This window comes from Neolamprologus brichardi, chromosome 23 (assembly GCF_056152115.1).
Source record: "Neolamprologus brichardi isolate AB-2024 chromosome 23, ASM5615211v1, whole genome shotgun sequence".
Lineage (NCBI taxonomy): Eukaryota > Metazoa > Chordata > Actinopteri > Cichliformes > Cichlidae > Neolamprologus > Neolamprologus brichardi.
In genome coordinates this window covers 666099-683142 of record NC_142125.1, presented here as the reverse complement: position 1 = coordinate 683142, position 17044 = coordinate 666099, and the positions used below count along the sequence as shown (strand labels likewise).

At 44.1% G+C, this 17044-nt stretch overlaps 1 protein-coding gene across 1 annotated transcript; it reads right to left on the bottom strand.

Moving 5' to 3' along the window:
• Nucleotides 1-21: 21 nt before the first annotated feature.
• ctxn1 (cortexin 1) lies at nucleotides 22-15001 on the bottom strand. The gene is made up of 2 exons (XM_006803290.3): nucleotides 14870-15001; nucleotides 22-1749 (listed from the first exon to the last, which is right to left on the bottom strand). Exon 2 carries the CDS (start codon nucleotides 782-784, stop codon nucleotides 404-406), a length of 381 nt encoding a protein of 126 aa, XP_006803353.1. The 5' UTR covers nucleotides 785-1749; nucleotides 14870-15001; the 3' UTR covers nucleotides 22-403.
• Nucleotides 15002-17044: the final 2043 nt, after the last annotated feature.

The following is a 17044-nucleotide window of genomic DNA, read 5'->3' as shown; positions in this document are numbered from 1 at the left end:
AAAAAATATCGAACCGTGAATTTTGTGTATCGTTGCACCCCTAGTGTTTATGCAAGTGGAGTGGGTTTAAAAAAGAAATCTAGCTTTGAGGTTAGTTGTGAGTGAATATTTCCCAAATCCTGTCCAGCTAGCCCTAAAGTGATGCTGTGGCCTGGGTAGCATGTTTCCCCTGTAGGTCTGGTTAAGGCAGCTGTGCGTCGAGCCTCATGTCGAACCACAGTCGTTATGGTTACCTGTGGTCCTGCAGCCGCGTATTTACACCAGTACACGATGACAGTGACACAGTACAAACTTCCTGCAATAGTTGACGTCCTTCTTAAGCAGTGCAGTCACAATGTTATGTCCCTCTAAACCAGTCCGTGCTTTAAAACAGTGTCTGTGTGCAATGACACGCCGTGTCCCCCTACACCAGTGCATAATCAAACTGACCCCTCTCTAGCCCCTCCTTGTGGTCAGTCCAGGATGATGCAGGCATGCGGCTGTAGGGGTCCAGAAGGATCCTGAAGCATCTGACCAGCAGGAAGACCAAGAAGAGCATGAGGAGGCCTACAAAGGCCAGAGCGGTACGCTGCTCCGTGTCCACCCCGACCAAGGCCAGAGGAGGGCTGCTGCTGCCGCCGCCATGATTGCCGGTGAGGGAGGAGCTGGCTGGGGACAGCAGCAACTCGTAGTCAAGCGTGGGCACATCGTTCATCCTCCACGGGGCCCGAAGACAGGGCTTACACACTGACTGGATGGTTGGTGTGTTGGGTGGAGGTGCGGAGAAGGAAGGGAAGGCGTTCATTTAGGAAAGTTTAATATTGCAGACCCTGTTTATTTATTTTTAGAAGAATAGTTACCGAGCGAGAGGACCGCACCGTTCGTCTACGATGAGCGCAGTCCCATGGTCGCCACTTTATTGGATCAAATGTAGGCCAGTCAAAGTGACATGACCCAGACAGCTTTGACTCGCATGTGTTCTGACAGTGTGTCAAACACACACTTTTCAATTAATAAGGACTATTTTTTGTGTAACACATTTGCCTAAAAAGTCTGATGACGCTCAGCTGTTCCTATTTCAGCGCCTGCCCTCCGGCGCTCATGTTTTTAGAGTGTTTATCGGAGCCACACCAGCTCTCATTCTCACAGAGCAGACAGGATGTGACACCGCCTCCCGCTAACGCAAACGTCACTGATGGCGGTCAAGGTCAGCGTGCTCTCAGGGAGTTAATAGCGCGCAGATGGACTTCTAACACCAAGTTGGGTTCAGCTGTTTCAGCGCGTCTCCGTGTTGTGACGCTAAAGTGAAACGCAGACACGAGCGGCGCTCTAAAGCACCTGCAGCGGCCGGCAGCCCGGTGTGTGTGCGCGTCTGTGTGGGCACATGTGTGGCTGTGGAGCTAATCAGAGTGGGAGGTCAGCTGCTCAGTGGCCCTGAATATAAAACAATGCATAACCTTTCCTGAAGCTGTCTGCTAAATGCTAAGTTTTCCCTTCGACCAGCGTGATAAGTGGGTCAGAGCTGTCAAACGCTGACGCCACTCCTTTCCGGCGCCTCCTTCTGGGGTGATCGCTTCAGAAAAACGCCCTTCTTGACAAGCAGAGAAGCAGCGAGAGGTAGAAAATGTTTCTCTGATGTGTCAGGCTGTCGGTCACAAATGAAGAGCGTCTTCGTTCAGCAGATTGGCAGAATCTTTTTATGGGCTCGTTCCACTCCTCAGCCAAGCGTCGTGAGATTGTCCGGATTAAGCTGAGCAGCCACTCCCACACCTGAAAGAAACGCCAAAGAAAGCCACCTGGTTAGAACATTGCCCTTTGTCTCTATAGGCCTAAAATCATGATATTCAAATTTGCACCAATAGGATGCTCCGTTTTTAATGTGAAGCATAACAAGATGAAGTCATTTTCCCCACGATGTGATTATTACAACCCCGTGCTTAATAAGCAGCAGTGACATAAACCATCTGTGAGGAGAACACAGCACCAGCTTCCCTATAATGACTCTCAATTAGGACTCTGATTACGCTGCCATCACAGCCACATTAGCAGTAATGAATGCACGATTATAAACACCGATACACGCTGCCTCGCCCATATTTGTCGGTGCACTGTTACACCAGCACTTTCATTCACAATGTGCTGAGGAGCCTCATCAATAATCTAAAATCTCCTGCGGCCGACCAGGTTTCAAATCATTGAGGAAAGATGAGACGAAAGCTTTTTACCTGCTCACCTGTGATGGGTGGCGGCTACGCTATTGGCTTAAATGATACCAAGAGAGGAGGGGTCACATGTGGTTATTGAAATTGTCATTTAAGGGAAATTAGTGCAGGGATTAAGAATTGTGCATTTCTGCACAGAACATTATGGCTGCGTTAGAGAAGAAAAACAAGCGAGCGACTCGGTGCACAGCGAGTCAAACAGGAGTGTAGGAGGAGCGAAAGATGGATGAACAGAGCAGGAGTTCCTGTGGCGAACAGGCAGCAGTACAGAGGAGAGGTTTGCTGGCACAGACTGGACTGACTCTCCTCTGCGTGACGATGGCAGGACGCCTTTACCGTGCGTCTCTCTGTGTGTTCAGTTTAAAGGTTTTCTATCTGCTGCTTCATCAGCCTGCTGCCCCAGACTGGCAGCACTGACACGCTCGGGAGGCGCTCACGGCGTGAATGAACGTGCACGTCCGTGCGTGTACGAAACAGAGCTGCTGCGCACGCCGGCAGCTCCAGATTTTTGGCCTTTGAGTGACACGATCAGCAAAAGTCCTGAAAACCTTGAAACCGATTTCAAAGACGATGTGAACGGACGGCGTCACACATCTGAAACCGGGAGAAGCTTTGAAACGGTCGTTACAGTTTTACAAATGTTGGAGCTGGTTTATAATCCTGCGCTCGATCAACCAGGCGAGGAAACCCCCCAACGTTGATTCATCTGGACATCTTCAGCGTTTCGTAGGAGAAAAGTTCACAGACGCAACGTTTTTCAATATTCATATCAACACCTCTCAGTTTATTTGTGGCTCACTTATACAAACCACTTAACATACTTGGTGTATTTTGATGCCACTCAGAGGTGGGGCTGTTACACTGACTGCTGTCTAAACTGAAAAGTCTCATTTCAAAGCTTTTGATGTCGCGGGTCAGTAGTGATAATGTATTTATAACGTACAGCATTTATATCTAACACGCAGCAGCAGATTTCCAGCAGCACGATGACCTTCAACCAGCACGAGCAGCTGAATACACTCAAAAAATGATTATTTGCCCTCATAAACATGAAGCAATTGTTTTGAGTAAAATGTCACTGAAATATAGAAAATCAAAGGTTGATTCAGTCAAATAATTCATCTTTAAGGTAACTATGCTGGATTGATAAACATTCAGTTTACATCCAGTTGGACTGGATAAATTTCCATTTTACTTTGTTTACACGTAATCGTTTTTCAGTTTCTTAAAGTCAACATTTTGGTTTTAAACATGTTTTTGAGTGTCATTTATTGTTCTGAAATAACTAGACAGCCGTTAGTAGAGACTGTAATTTTCATCATAAATATAATAACATGACCTGTTAATGACATAAATAACGTTTTTGGTAGGAGGTCTTAAAGCATATTATTGGAGCTTTAGTAGAAACAAGTGAGATCAAAGGTAAATGTAACAAGTTGCAATAAAGTAGCAGACAAACATCAGACGTCCAATGAAAGTGACTCTAATCCAGTAAAGTACTTGTTACATTGTTATTTTTAGTAAGTGATAAAATTAAAATGTCATTAATAACATCGATGACTAAAGAATGTAGACAAACAGAAAACTGCTGCAGTTCCACTAACGCCCACTTGAGACTCTGAAAGCAAGTCAACCCCGACAGACTTTAACCAGCTAACATGACCAACATGTTCTGATGACGTCAAAATATGTTTAGTGTCTCTGTAGCTTTCGTTTCCTGTAATAACAACTGTGCAGGGCCACAACTCACTGCTACCTCTTTGAGCATTAATCTGACACTTCCTGTAAGGCTAACTGTACTGACAGTCTGGTCTGTGCTCAGTGTTAACCTGCAGCACTGTTTATCAGCCCGTTAGCACAGATCAGCAGGTATCAGTGCTGAAGCTATCCAAGCAAGCTAACGTTAGCTGATAGCTTAGCATTCCAGGCTCTCATCCAAAGCTAAATAATACCAACGTGAAGACGTCACAGCAGCAGGACCAACATACAACCACAAATACACACGTGTATCATTCTGCTGCAGTTTAGGTGCATAAAAATATGCACGAATAAATATTATCGTGCATATTGTACCGTGTGTATATAGTACAAGTTACCTTTGTATTTGATTCATTTTTGCACTTTTTGTTGTAACCTGTCTTTTTTTTTTTTTTTTTTAAATTTTGCAATTTTTATTGGTTTCTAATAAATTTCTAATGGACTTTTTCTTCCTCGGCCTTGTGCTGCTGTAATTATTGAATTTACCCAGTGAAAGATTAATAAAGTCTATTTATCAAAGGCATGTAAAGTCTTACTTTAAACCTGCAACGTGCATGCATGTAACTTACAAATAACCTCTTCATCTGATTCTAATCACTAATTTTTTGGTGAAAAAGAATTTTTTAATAAATAATAAATACAATAATAAAACAATTTATTGTATTTGAAATAGTGAAATTTATCATATCAGACAGCAGGTACCCGACTGCTCCTCTGTGGCTAATGTATATTGATTTATTCAAGCAATGAGCTGGACCGAAGAACGTGAGTGTAAAACATACAGGATACAGAAAAGTTGATTTTTTTGGGCATATACTGTAGATAAGGTTTCTGTGTGTGTGTGTGTGTGTGTGAGTCATTGGGAGGTAGAGGGAGGACAGACAGAGATTGCTCAGCTTATTTTCCTCCTCGTTAAGTCTCACTCCCACCATCACACGCACGCACGCACACACACACACACACACGTCCATCAGCCTCGTCTCGCTTTAGCTCTCGCCCACTCCATCTCTCCTCCAGGACACTTCCTCCAGGCAGTGACGAGACCCCTGAGATGAAAAGGAATGAAACGGACATTCGTCAGTCTTCGTCAAAAAGCCGTTAAACGCACACCTCTCTCACACAGACACACAAAGAGTCCACCAGCAAAAACAGACACTGCAACAGTGGGCAGACTCTCGTTCTCTTTAGCACCACTCAGACGTACACAGCATGCGTAGGATGAGGACACAGACAGACACTAGGGGGAAATATCTACAGCAAAACTATGACTCGTATAAAACTTGGAGTATTAGGCGGCCACACAAATGAGGTCTGTGTTAGTGTCTCCAGCCACCACATCATCAGCTCTCTCTCTGTGTAATGTGGTGGTGAAGATAAAAGCAGGCGGCGATCGTGCTCAAGAGTTCGCCAGAAGGTTGCTGATTCGAGCCCCGGCTCAGACAGTCTCGGTCGTTGTGTCCTTGAGCAGCAAGACACTTCACCCGTTGCCTACTGGTGGTGGTCAGAGGGCCCGGTGGCGCCTGTGTCCGGCAGCCTCGCCTCTGTCAGTGCGCCCCAGAGTGGCTGTGGCTACAATGTAGCTGCCATCACCAGTGTGTGAATGTGTGTGTGAAATACAGCCATTTACTGTAGATTATTCATCTAAATACTAAACAAAGACAAAAATAGTTACATTTTTATAAAAGGTGGCGAAGCAGCTGAATGCTGAACACAAGTACACGTTTAGTATCACGGAAGAATTCATAACTTTTCATATACTGATTATATTTTGGTCTCTTTGGACAGCAAAGACAAACCTGCGGAGCCTTTCTGTAAGAATGAATCAGAAATGACGAGATTTTCTTCGCCCTGTGGTCTCCATCATCTTTCAGCTGCCGCTCTCCGCCCACGATACCCACTCTCATGCAAATTTCACACCCAAACCCAGCGTCGACTTTTCAGCCGACACGAGTTGCGCAGACCACAACCGTCCTATCGCTTCACGTACACAGATAGCCAGCCGTGCACGGCTCTAAAGGTTCAGTGCAGAGACAGCCTTGATTTGTCATTATTTATAGCCCGAGTAAAGCCACTCTCTAAAAGTAATTAGACTTTAGAAACAAAGAGAAAGGGAGGAGAGGGAGCGCAAGCGAGAGAGATGGTAAATGTTCCCAGCCACAGCCTGCTGGGAATTGAATTAACCCTTTCCAATTTGCTTCTTATGAAGATAAAGTGGAGCTGAAGAAAAGGCAAAGGGGAGCTGCTGAGATCCACCAGCTCAGGTGGGCATCCCCACTCCATCAATGCTGTTTCCATCAGAAAAACATATCTGCCCATAAACTGCACACACATGCATATATCCAAAGAGCTGCAGGCCCCTGAAGCACTGATGAGACACTGGTTTGGGGGACTTTTATATGTGCGCGACTGTCTCTCTTCATTTGTCGCCTAAGGGAGTTTACAATTGGCTAATGAGGACGACAGGGACCAGGTCACCTTGCATTGTGTACAACAACAAAAGTACTTCAAAAAAAATCCACCTTAACGATCTCGGACGCGTCTGCTTGAACCTGGAGTTCACAGCAGCTCCGGTCTCTTGTACACATGCAAGCAGACGAACATTTAATGACCCGCACACGACGCTCTGACAGGTATTTTTAGCATTTAAACAGCACAGAGCGTCTGTGCAGCTGTTGCACTTTTTACTCTTGGCCAGCACATAGGCCCGTCATAATTGGGCTGGCAGACAGTCAGTGGCTACAGTAATGGTGATAAAGTCGGCCAATTAAATATTCCGCTGTTCCAACGCAGCCATTCGTTCGGCTCCGTGGACACACTTTGATGAGAAGGTGTGTATGTGTGTGCGAGGATGGATAAAGACACAAAGTGAGAGAGAGCATCCTGTTCTTTTACTGAGTGGACATGCAAATGAGACAGCAGTGCACTCAGACTGCTGACCTCTGGAAACTAAAAGCTAGATGCAAATAACAGAGAGCGCAACACTTCATACTGAGGGAGCTGTCAGTCCACAGACACATCCAGATACGTGCTCCCACACAGGAAACGTTCTTGGTGATGGTTCACGTGAAACCTTTGATGTAGTGAACCAGGAGAAACAAGGGATGAAGAAACAGGCAAAGACAAATGGAGCTGTGCACAGACGAGGGAGCAAAGGGGCAAAAACAGTTCTGTGATTCTCAGCAGCAGCTGAACAAATCCATCTTCAAAGCTGCGATCTATCATTTTATCACAGCACAGATGAGCACCAAGTCTCGTTTCTCTATCAGCATATTTTGGCCTCTTCAAGGTCACCCCTGCATCAACACTGAAATAACACAATCTTCTTCATCACTGTTGATTCGTTTTTATTTTTAAAGACAGGCCTTCTGCGCTCGAGCACGGTGAGGCTTAAACCCCCGAGAGGCTCGTGTGCTGTGCACTGACCTGCGTGTTACTCCAAAGAGAAGTGGGATCTAGTCTACTGACATTAGGGGGAGGGGCCTGCTATGTACTTAGTGTCCAGCGTGCTGCGTCCTCTCTCCGGGATGTTCGTGTCACTCTGACAGCCTGAAGCTCCGTCTGACTGTCAACAGGGAATATTTTGAAGGAGTCGATCCTGTGGCTCAGTGAAGGAACGGGACTGGAACTCCTGCTGTGATCTGGATGCTTAACATTTAAACATTCATTTGTGCAGATGTGAGGCGTTAACCGATTCATACCAAATCAAGCTCCACAGACATAAACGGTGCATATTTACTGATAATGCCCATTATAGTCTACGTGTCCCGTCCACCTTTGACGTGTTTCTTTGGATTAATATTGACAAAATCGTGCACAACAACCTGCAATATACATGTTGTTTCATGGTTATAATGCAGATCCAACTCTGAGCTGTAACAATGGTATGTTATGGGCTCTACATAACATATGGCTGTAGTTACTGTGACATCACCACTGATTACTTCCTGTTTTAAAGCAGTGATTTTAGCACTGGGGCTGGGCCATATCATACCGTTCAGGTGATACTGGTGTAATGTTGGGCAACCATAATAGAATGAAATATCGTGATAGAATATGGGTAAAACGCGCATGCGCAGTGCCTTTGTTTACATACGCACGCAGCAGAATGAGAAGAGCGAAAGTGGATCATTGAATGAAACAGATGAACCTGAACTGGTTTGTAAAAATGCAGCTTCAGTGGTGGAACTGGTTTAGCTTTCGTCCGTCAGATACACAACAAAGCACTATTTTTGGTAGCGCATGCTAGCGGGCCGTCGTTATTACCGTGTTGTTTGGAAAATACGACACTTAAAATCAATCCTTTGATTTTTCTGAAAGTCGACAGAGCCCCTTATAATCCCGTGTGCCTTATGTATGAACTCTGGTTGTGTTTACTGACCTCGAAACGATTTTATGTGCACGGCGCTCGAACATCTGTCAAATGTTTCAGTACGACTTTGCTAAGCTACGAAGCCGCACCGCTTGATGGATTGTCGGAGCATTACGGCTATCGTAGGCGGAGCCTCGCGGAGTGATACGTACTGTGCTTCAACATAATGTTACCGTATTGTGTGTGTATGACCTCTTTTTAAGTGTTGTGGATATTATACATGGTTATGCTGAGGATATGTCGGCCAGTTTCCACTGGAAATGTCTTTTGGTTAAACTGTCAGACAGGAATTTGCATTTGCACTGTTAATGTTTATATAACTTTAATGCACATAAAAAACAGCTGCTTGTTTAAGTGAAAATACATTGATGTTGTTTTTTTTGCATTAATAAAGTTGTGGAGTTGTAAAGTATTTTGTCTGGTGTCAATTATATCGTCAGTTATATCGTTATCGCAAATTTTCAAACATATATCGTGATAAATATTTTTGGTCATATCGCCCTGCTCTATTTAGTACTATGGTCAATGCTAGGTGATGTTTCAGAGGTTAGTACCTGGCAGAGTTCTTGGACGGGTTGTCATTACAGTTAACTAATCAAATATTATTTGTGATACAATCCAATTATAAATGCTGCGACAGAGACAAATGCCAAAAAACACAATCAAGAGCTGAAGTTCAGTGATGTGAATTAGCTGAAGTGATGGTGGGCAGTAGCTAGCACCTACAGCCACCTTCACACACACTTGTTACTCAAAGGTCCAATTCCTGCTAACTTACAATCCATCCAACCATCCATTGTCTTAACTGCTTTTCCTACTCAGGGACATGTTGGGGCTGCAGCCTGTTGCTGTTGTCATCACGCAAAACACAAGTTTAACAAAACATGGTCCATAGAAAAGTGAGGAAGGGAAAATCATCTATAGAGACGTCTATTCAATTTGATTTATCCAGCGCCACGACAACAGTCGCCTCAAGGTGCTTTATACTGTAAGGTCGACCCTACAATATTACATAGAGAGAAAAACCCAACAATCATATGAACCCCTATGAGCAGCACTTTGGCGACAGTGGGAAGGAAAAACTCCCTTTTAACAGGAAGAAACCTCCAGCAGAACCAGGCTCAGGAAGGGGCGGGGCCATCTGCTGTGATTGGTTGGGGAGAGAGAAGGAAGACAGGATAAAGACATGCTGTGGAAGAGAGACAGAGATTAATAACAGATATGATTCAGCAGAGAGGTCTATAGTGAGTGACGGAGGCGACTGAAGTCTAATGAGCTACACTGTGAATGTTTTTTATTTTTTCTATATATGGGATTAACTACAAAATAAAGAAAACTTCAAGTTGCAATTCTAGGACGTGCAAGGCCTAATAAGTTACTTTGTAACACGGGACATACTGTACAGATGGTTTATGTACAATATATGTATAAATACCTTTAATGCACCTTAAAAGTGAACACTTAGTAAACGCCACTGTTTTCAACTACAGTTTCTGAAAGCTGGACATATATACGCCACTTTCCAGATTAGTGGGGATAAGCCTTGTATTTTATGGACTGTTTCACTGGAATTAATTAAATTTAAATATTAAAACGCAGCTCAAGAAATGTAAAATATCAGTCCTACAGGGAAGGAATAAAACAACAGGAAAATCATGAGATTTATTAGCTTAAAAATATATTCCCAACTTTCCGGTGTTTGTGTGTGCTAATAGAAAGCGTTACACAGACAGAGCTGAAATATTTGGCCATGATTTCAGAGCATAACAGATCTTTGTTTGGATATTAAGAGCATCACATGGTGTATTCAGTGTTTTATTGCCCTCCTCCACTGCTACATAAGGTTACTGTAAAAATAAATGTCATAGAAAATATTAGCAGCTATAAAAGTATTACTAAAACCCCAGAAAGATTAAATGCACACACTCACAGAGTGAATTTTATTTGACCAAGTCGTGACTCTCTAAGCTATAAATGTCATTTTTTCCTATTTATGAGACCTTTGGGGGTTCAAAGCAAAGAGACTCCTGAGAACACGTCTACCTCACCGACGCAGGTGTGCTGACAGGACGCTCCTGTTCACCACCGCAGCTCTAATCAGGTCGAACCAGTCAGTGTGAATAAATGTCAGCCCAATCATATCTGCCTGGATCCTATGTTTAATTCACAAATCACAGACATGAAATATTCACACAATGATGAGGATGAAAGGAGACCAGTTCACAAGTTTGAGCAGATCAGCAGTGGGTGGACAAAGGCTCGTGAGTGGGCTTCTTAAACATTTTTTTATTAATTTAGAGAACGGATAAGAGGATGAGAGATAAGTCGAAGAACATACAGCAGCTCACCTTGAAAGACCTCACAGAGAGAGCTGGAGGTGAAGTGAGGAGTGGTCAGACAAATGATGAGGAAAGAGAAAAGCAGGACGGTGGCGGCGCCGATATCTGTGACTCAAGTCTGCAAGTTCACACAGAGCAGAGGTGTGTAGCTAACAGGGGGGGGGGAAATCTGCAGGTAAGAAATGTGAAGGAGGTGAAAGAAGGGAAAAGCAAACAGATGAGGTGGGAGGTGTGCGAGTGCATGTGAGGAGCAGCATGGAGATGTCAGCACTCTTAAAGCCAGAAGGCAGCACTTTCCTCCCATCACAGCCATTCTGTCAAGCCCACTGGGACAGAACAGAACCTGTGCCAGCCAGTCAGCGGGCCCAGGGTGACGGCCATATATTTTACATGCCCTGCCCACACGACACTTGCTCAGATCCAAGGTGAAAAAGGGCTGAGAGTCAGCATAAAGAAGGAAAAGGCAAAAACTTTCTCCCGGACAGTAAAAGGAAAAGACCCTGAAAGTCAGAGTCCGGACGTAAAACAATGCTTTTCAGTCAACGAGGGAATAAAAACTAGCGGCCCCCACCCAACGCCGTGAGAGTAGAATATCAGGGTGAAATGTCCAGCAAATCTGGTCTGCCTTTAAATAATGAGAGGAGTTTTAACCAGTGAGCAAAGTGCTGATTCAAACTGTGAAGCTGAAATAACTTTGCCCAGCAGGGTGCACACGGCTCTGATCCCCGGAGACAAAAGAAGCCCCGAGCCGGAGTCCTCAGCACAGAAGAGTCAAAGCAAAGCCTCGGACATCTGCTGAAGTGACGCTACGCTGTCCTGATCTGATTACCGAGCTAACAGTGAGCTGGGGCGTGGGGTCTTAAGCCTCCCAAATACCTGGGGCAGAAGAAAGGACAGCTTATGTGCACAGTGTGCATCACGAGCCATCGGCAGAGTCACTCCAGTAAGTGAACTGGTCTCCCTTTCTCTAACAGAATCATGTGGGGGAGTTTCTGTCAGTGCTTCGAGCTGAAGCAGAGCAAATAAATCCCAGAGTCAGATACAGAAGGCTGATAAGTTATGGGCTTGATGAATATTTGATGGCTGATCTTCCACGAGGAATCCAAGCCGGCCACGTCACTCTTACTGGTTAACGTTGAAGACCTACAGCGACTTTGCTGCATCTCCTCTGACACTCATTTCTACCTTCCTGCTGGTTTTGCAGAAGATGTTTATGCTCACTGTGCTGTGGTGCTACATGATTAGGGCTGCCACGATTAGTCGACTAGTCACGATTACGTCGACTATCAAAACCGTCGACGACTAATTTAATAGTCGACGCGTCGTTTGAAGCTTTGTAAGATCACAAAAGACGCAGGAATAAGTAGTAGGATTTAAGAGTGTAATAACGGACTGAAACAGAAGATGGCAGCACTGCATGTACAAGGATGCCAGCTGCCGTTAAACCCCGAAGAAGAAGAAGAAGCAGCTGTGTCCCAGAATTCATAGCGCAGCCCAGCTCAGTTTCCAACAATGGCGGCAGCTAGTTAGTTTTAATATTACTCTTATTATTCTTTCTGGGTCACAAAATAAACGTTTAACATATTTTCAGGCGAGAATGTAGCTGTGTAAACCTCAAATATCTGCTCAGTTTATCAAGACACCACATATTTTCAAAAGCGCTCCGACGTTTTCGAAGACGTCTGTTAGCCACTAGCTCGATAGCTAGCCGGGGGCTAGGCTAACTAGAGCCGTGAGAACACCGGACTCCCGGCTAATCGTTTTCAAACCCACCGCCGTCTTTCACTACTCAGGTTAAACATGATATATAAGTCACTTAGATAACTTAAAAATGTTATTGTTTGGGGGTTTTTTTTAGTATTTTATTTGTTCCTGAGTAAATCGGTTTGGCTGAGATTAAAGTTATAGTTTTTACATAGCTGAATAAACATCAAGCAGACAGCTGATTATCAGAAGTGTGAGATGCTGGAGAATTTACTCCGGTGTCCTGTTATATTTTAGATAGCAAGGAGTTTATTAAACTTCACCGAAACAATCTGCAAATTTCATTAAACTTTAATAAACTATCATCTTGTCTTTATTTTTAGTTAGCACCTTAAACACTTAAAGCTGTAAGCTAATGATAGTTATATAAGAGCAGATGCTGCTGGTGCAATAAGCTGTACTTTTACATCCAATGGATGATGATCTGATTAGTCGACTAATCACAAAAATAATCGGTGACTAGTCGACTATCAAAATAATCGTTTGTGGCAGCCCTATACATGATGTACAGTTCAAATGAATCATGCTTAGTGTGACATACAGGTGATTCAGGTTCACACGAAGAAGTCGTTTCAGGAGTGAAATTAAAATGATGCAGCAAAGACACGCGAGCGACTTTGTCTCCTTATTCGGCCGATTTTAAACGAGGGCCAAACAACGTAATAAAGCAGCCACCCTGGTGAGCAACAGAGAGTAAATGATGTCAAAGCTAATAACAGTGACTGGCAGTGACACAGTGAGACACTAACATGCTCCATGCTGTAGATCCTGACAGGCGAGGATGATGGGCTTAAACCCCCCTGGGTTCTCTCTTTTCTTTCCATCTCTCGATGTCATTACTCGATGACTGTGGTGCTCAGCGTTACTACGCTGTGTTTTTATCTGAACTGGTAAACAGAGTAGCCACAGACCATTACTTCAGATTAATTTCTCCCTTTTTGTGTAAATTCCTCTTCATCCAAACTGAACGCTGCGTACAAACTCAACTCTTCCAGGTAAAAATCTTACGGTTTGCCTGCAGATTTAGTCTGTATACAGGAGGAGAAAGCAATCCATGGCTCTCGATTGTCATGTTTGCCTTGCATGAAGGTGCCTTGGCTTGTCAATGTGCAAGCAAAACCACAGAAAAAGTCTAAAGGCTGCAGTGCAGCGAGATACCAATGGAGTATTTAAGAAAAACAAAATGAAATATGTAACCATGCATTACAGCACGATGTCTGTCTGTACTTTAGACAAATGAAGCTGTACTTTGCTCACTGATGTGCAGCCGCCAGCACAGTGTAGACACTGGAGCGAGTCTTTTTATTGGTTCTATTTTAAGCCAAGACAATTAAATAGCTCTTTTTGGGGTATCACTTACATTTTAATCTGAAAGCTCCAACGGGTCTCCAAAGCACCGAACCTCTCTGCTCAGCAACCACCATCAGATACCCAAACTTGGACTCCTGATTACAGTTAGCGAGGCACGGTGAATTATTCAGCAGTTGTCACTGTAACAGGAGACAATATGGATGGAAGAAGCCAAGGAGGCTGTGGAGCATCCAATGGCTGACACAGATTTATACTTTGATAAGTTAACGATACGGTGCAGGACAGGCCAAAACCCACACGGGACTCAAACTGCACGATAGCTGCACAGAGCCGATCAGTGTGCAGATGGATGGATTTCAAATATACGATGAAACCAACGTCTATTTTTATTCTGACCAACGTTGAAATGACCCCAGTTCTGCCATTTGTGTAGGACGTATGCACCTGTGCCATCTTATTGTCCTACCTGCTGTCCTGCAGGGCACTCAGAGAGAAACAACAACAGCCCATTTCAGCAGGATCACTCAGTCCATAGTTCCTGAAGCTGGCTCTCACAGGGCTACGAGCAGAGAATGAATTCTGTCTTTCAAGAGGACAGTCAGAGTAATTTCATGGTACAGTAGCCTTAGGATGTTTTTTCAAGCATATCCAGGTGAGCAGGTCACGTGGTTACTGATCTAACTTTACCTTCTTAAAACTGCAAAAACTGCGCTGCCTTATAAACATTTTTACAACATTTCCAGCAGATGAAACAATCAGACGATGATGGAAACGATGCAGCAGCGCCTGTGTTTGCAGGTTGGGTCGTCCGACCCTTCGATCTTCACCCCTATTTATTCCCAAACCTACAGGAGCCTTTACTGCTGCCCTCTGGCAGAAACAGTGATCAGCTAACAGCTTTGGCAGGCTGGGGCTGAGCTCCAGGAGACAGAGCAGAGAAAGTTTTGTCACAAACGATCGTCTGCGGACTTTTGAACTTGGAGCCTCGAGCGACACGACGACACACGGCAGTCTCGCACGAAGGCGTGAACATCTGAGCTGTGATTACTTAAATGATCGCTGCCTGCTGTTTTCAGTCATCACGGAGCTGCGTGCTCGCAGATCTCCGCCTGTCATACGACACCAACCTGATTCAGGTGCGCAGTCCGTGCGTCCGCTGCGTCCAGACAGCTGCAGCTACAAACTTTAGGATGTGCTCGGCTCTCCTCCTCCTGCACCTCCGCTTGTTCCTCCTCCTGCTGCTGCTGCTGCTGAGAGTCGCTTTGCTGCGAGACACGACTGGAGGCAGGCAGCGGCTCTTAAAGCTCCCCACCCACTCCGGCCTCCCGCAGGGCGAGCAGCCAATCACAAATGTGGTCTCAGCACAATAATACAAAGACGATTCATACGTGAGACAAGTTTGTCGTAAAGAAACACTTGAATGTGTCACCAGGAGAACATGAGAGCAAAGACCTGATCTGATCATTCAAACACAGCTTGTGCGGATGTGCAGGTGTGAAGGTCGTTATTTGTATGGAAACTGATAAATATCAGTAATAAGTCGGTGTTTATGTTTGTCTGTCAAATCACAAACCACTCTGCTGCTGAAGGACCAATAGAGATGCTCAGCTGAGCCAGTATGGAAGTTATCAAGTGCCAAACTTTGTTTAAACGACTTGACTGAGATCGAAAGCAAAATTCAATTTATAGCCACATGAATCCTTTATTTGTTTAATTTCATGCTCCAGTACAAAAGTGATTCAGGCTCTTTCTGAAGCGTCCGGGGGGGATGAACACACAGCACAGTCAGTGCAGTTCACTAAAGACTCGGGATTCCTCCCACAGGAAGACAAATCACGCCTCACTTTTGTTTTCTGAAGCCTTTTCACAGCACGATGGTTTCCTTTCATTCTGTCACATTAATCCTTCCTCAGGTTCTTATCCTAACCAAAGAAGCCAGTCTGATCCTCATGCTCTTCCAGTTTCAGGCTTCCAGGTGGGGGAGCCACCTGCTGCCAGGAGCTGCCGATGCCAGGCACAATGCCCACGTCCACAGGAGAGCAGGTCATGGCAGGTGGGAAGTTGGGGCGAAGAGGCAGCAAATGTTACTTTACCATCTAGAGATGGATTTCTTTTCTGGTCCTGAGAGTTTATTTCTTTGCATCTTGGCAAACATGTAACCAACAAATAGGGGTGGGGAAAATGGATACTGTGTAGCATGGTGATATTTTGTTTCTAATAATGTATGGATACAGGGACAGCAGAAATTGATACTTTGTTACAAAAAGGTTTTTGTGCTCTGACTTCAGAGCATGTTGATCCTTTTTCTGAGCAAGAATCCTGACATTCCTTCACTGTCCAAATGTGTTTAATAAACATGACAGTTTACTTATTTTAATTTAAGACATGTTTTATTTTAATGAAGTTTAAAACTTTTTTATTTAATGTAAAATTATATTTTGTTTTAATTTACTTTCAAATTCTTCAGTTGCTGAAGGGGCTGCATAGTTTTCATAAACTGCATAGTTCAGAATAGCTATAATTGTACCAGATGGTTGATTCAGTTAAGTTGGACTAGACTGTAATACAAACCGTTCAGTTTGTCAACAATAAAACTGAAATGAGAGAAAGACTGAGTGTGAGACTTTGATATTAGAGAAAATGAATATTGATAAAGTTTACCTTTATGTACAGAATCTGAATATCGCAAAATATTTTAAAAAATTGCAATAAAATCGTATCGTGGGTTAAGTATTGTGATAATATCGTATCGTGGGATGTGTGGTGATTCCCACCTCTACCAACAAAAGGGCTAAATGTGAAAATGTGCCCGTTTGTAAAGCAGTGATAAACTAACCAAAGCTGAGGTTTAATGACTTTTTAAAAAATTCATTTCCTCTGATTAATATCAGCGATTTCTGTGCAGATGTCACCAAAACACAGGAAGGCCACGTTACAGAAACACGGTTCGTCCGTGATGCTGGGAACATGTGGCCGACACAGAGCAGCTCACCTATTATCGCTGTGCTAATTTTAATGAAAGCAATTTTCTCTTGGAACAAAATGGCAGCTTCACATTAGGGGCTGTGAAACGTCCGTGTATGTTCGAGCGAGTGTTTGTCCCCCGTGGAGTGGCTGTGTGGGTGAGAGCGAGGACATTATGAATGTGGAGTGTGTCATTTTCCTGGGTGTGTGTGTGGGAGTGGGGACCTTTGATTGGAGCTAGAGAGCCCACATGTGTCATCCTGACTAGACTCTGACAGCTGAATAAATGTTTCTGTCCCATCTTTTTTACACAAGTTATTAATGCAAAAACAATCTGC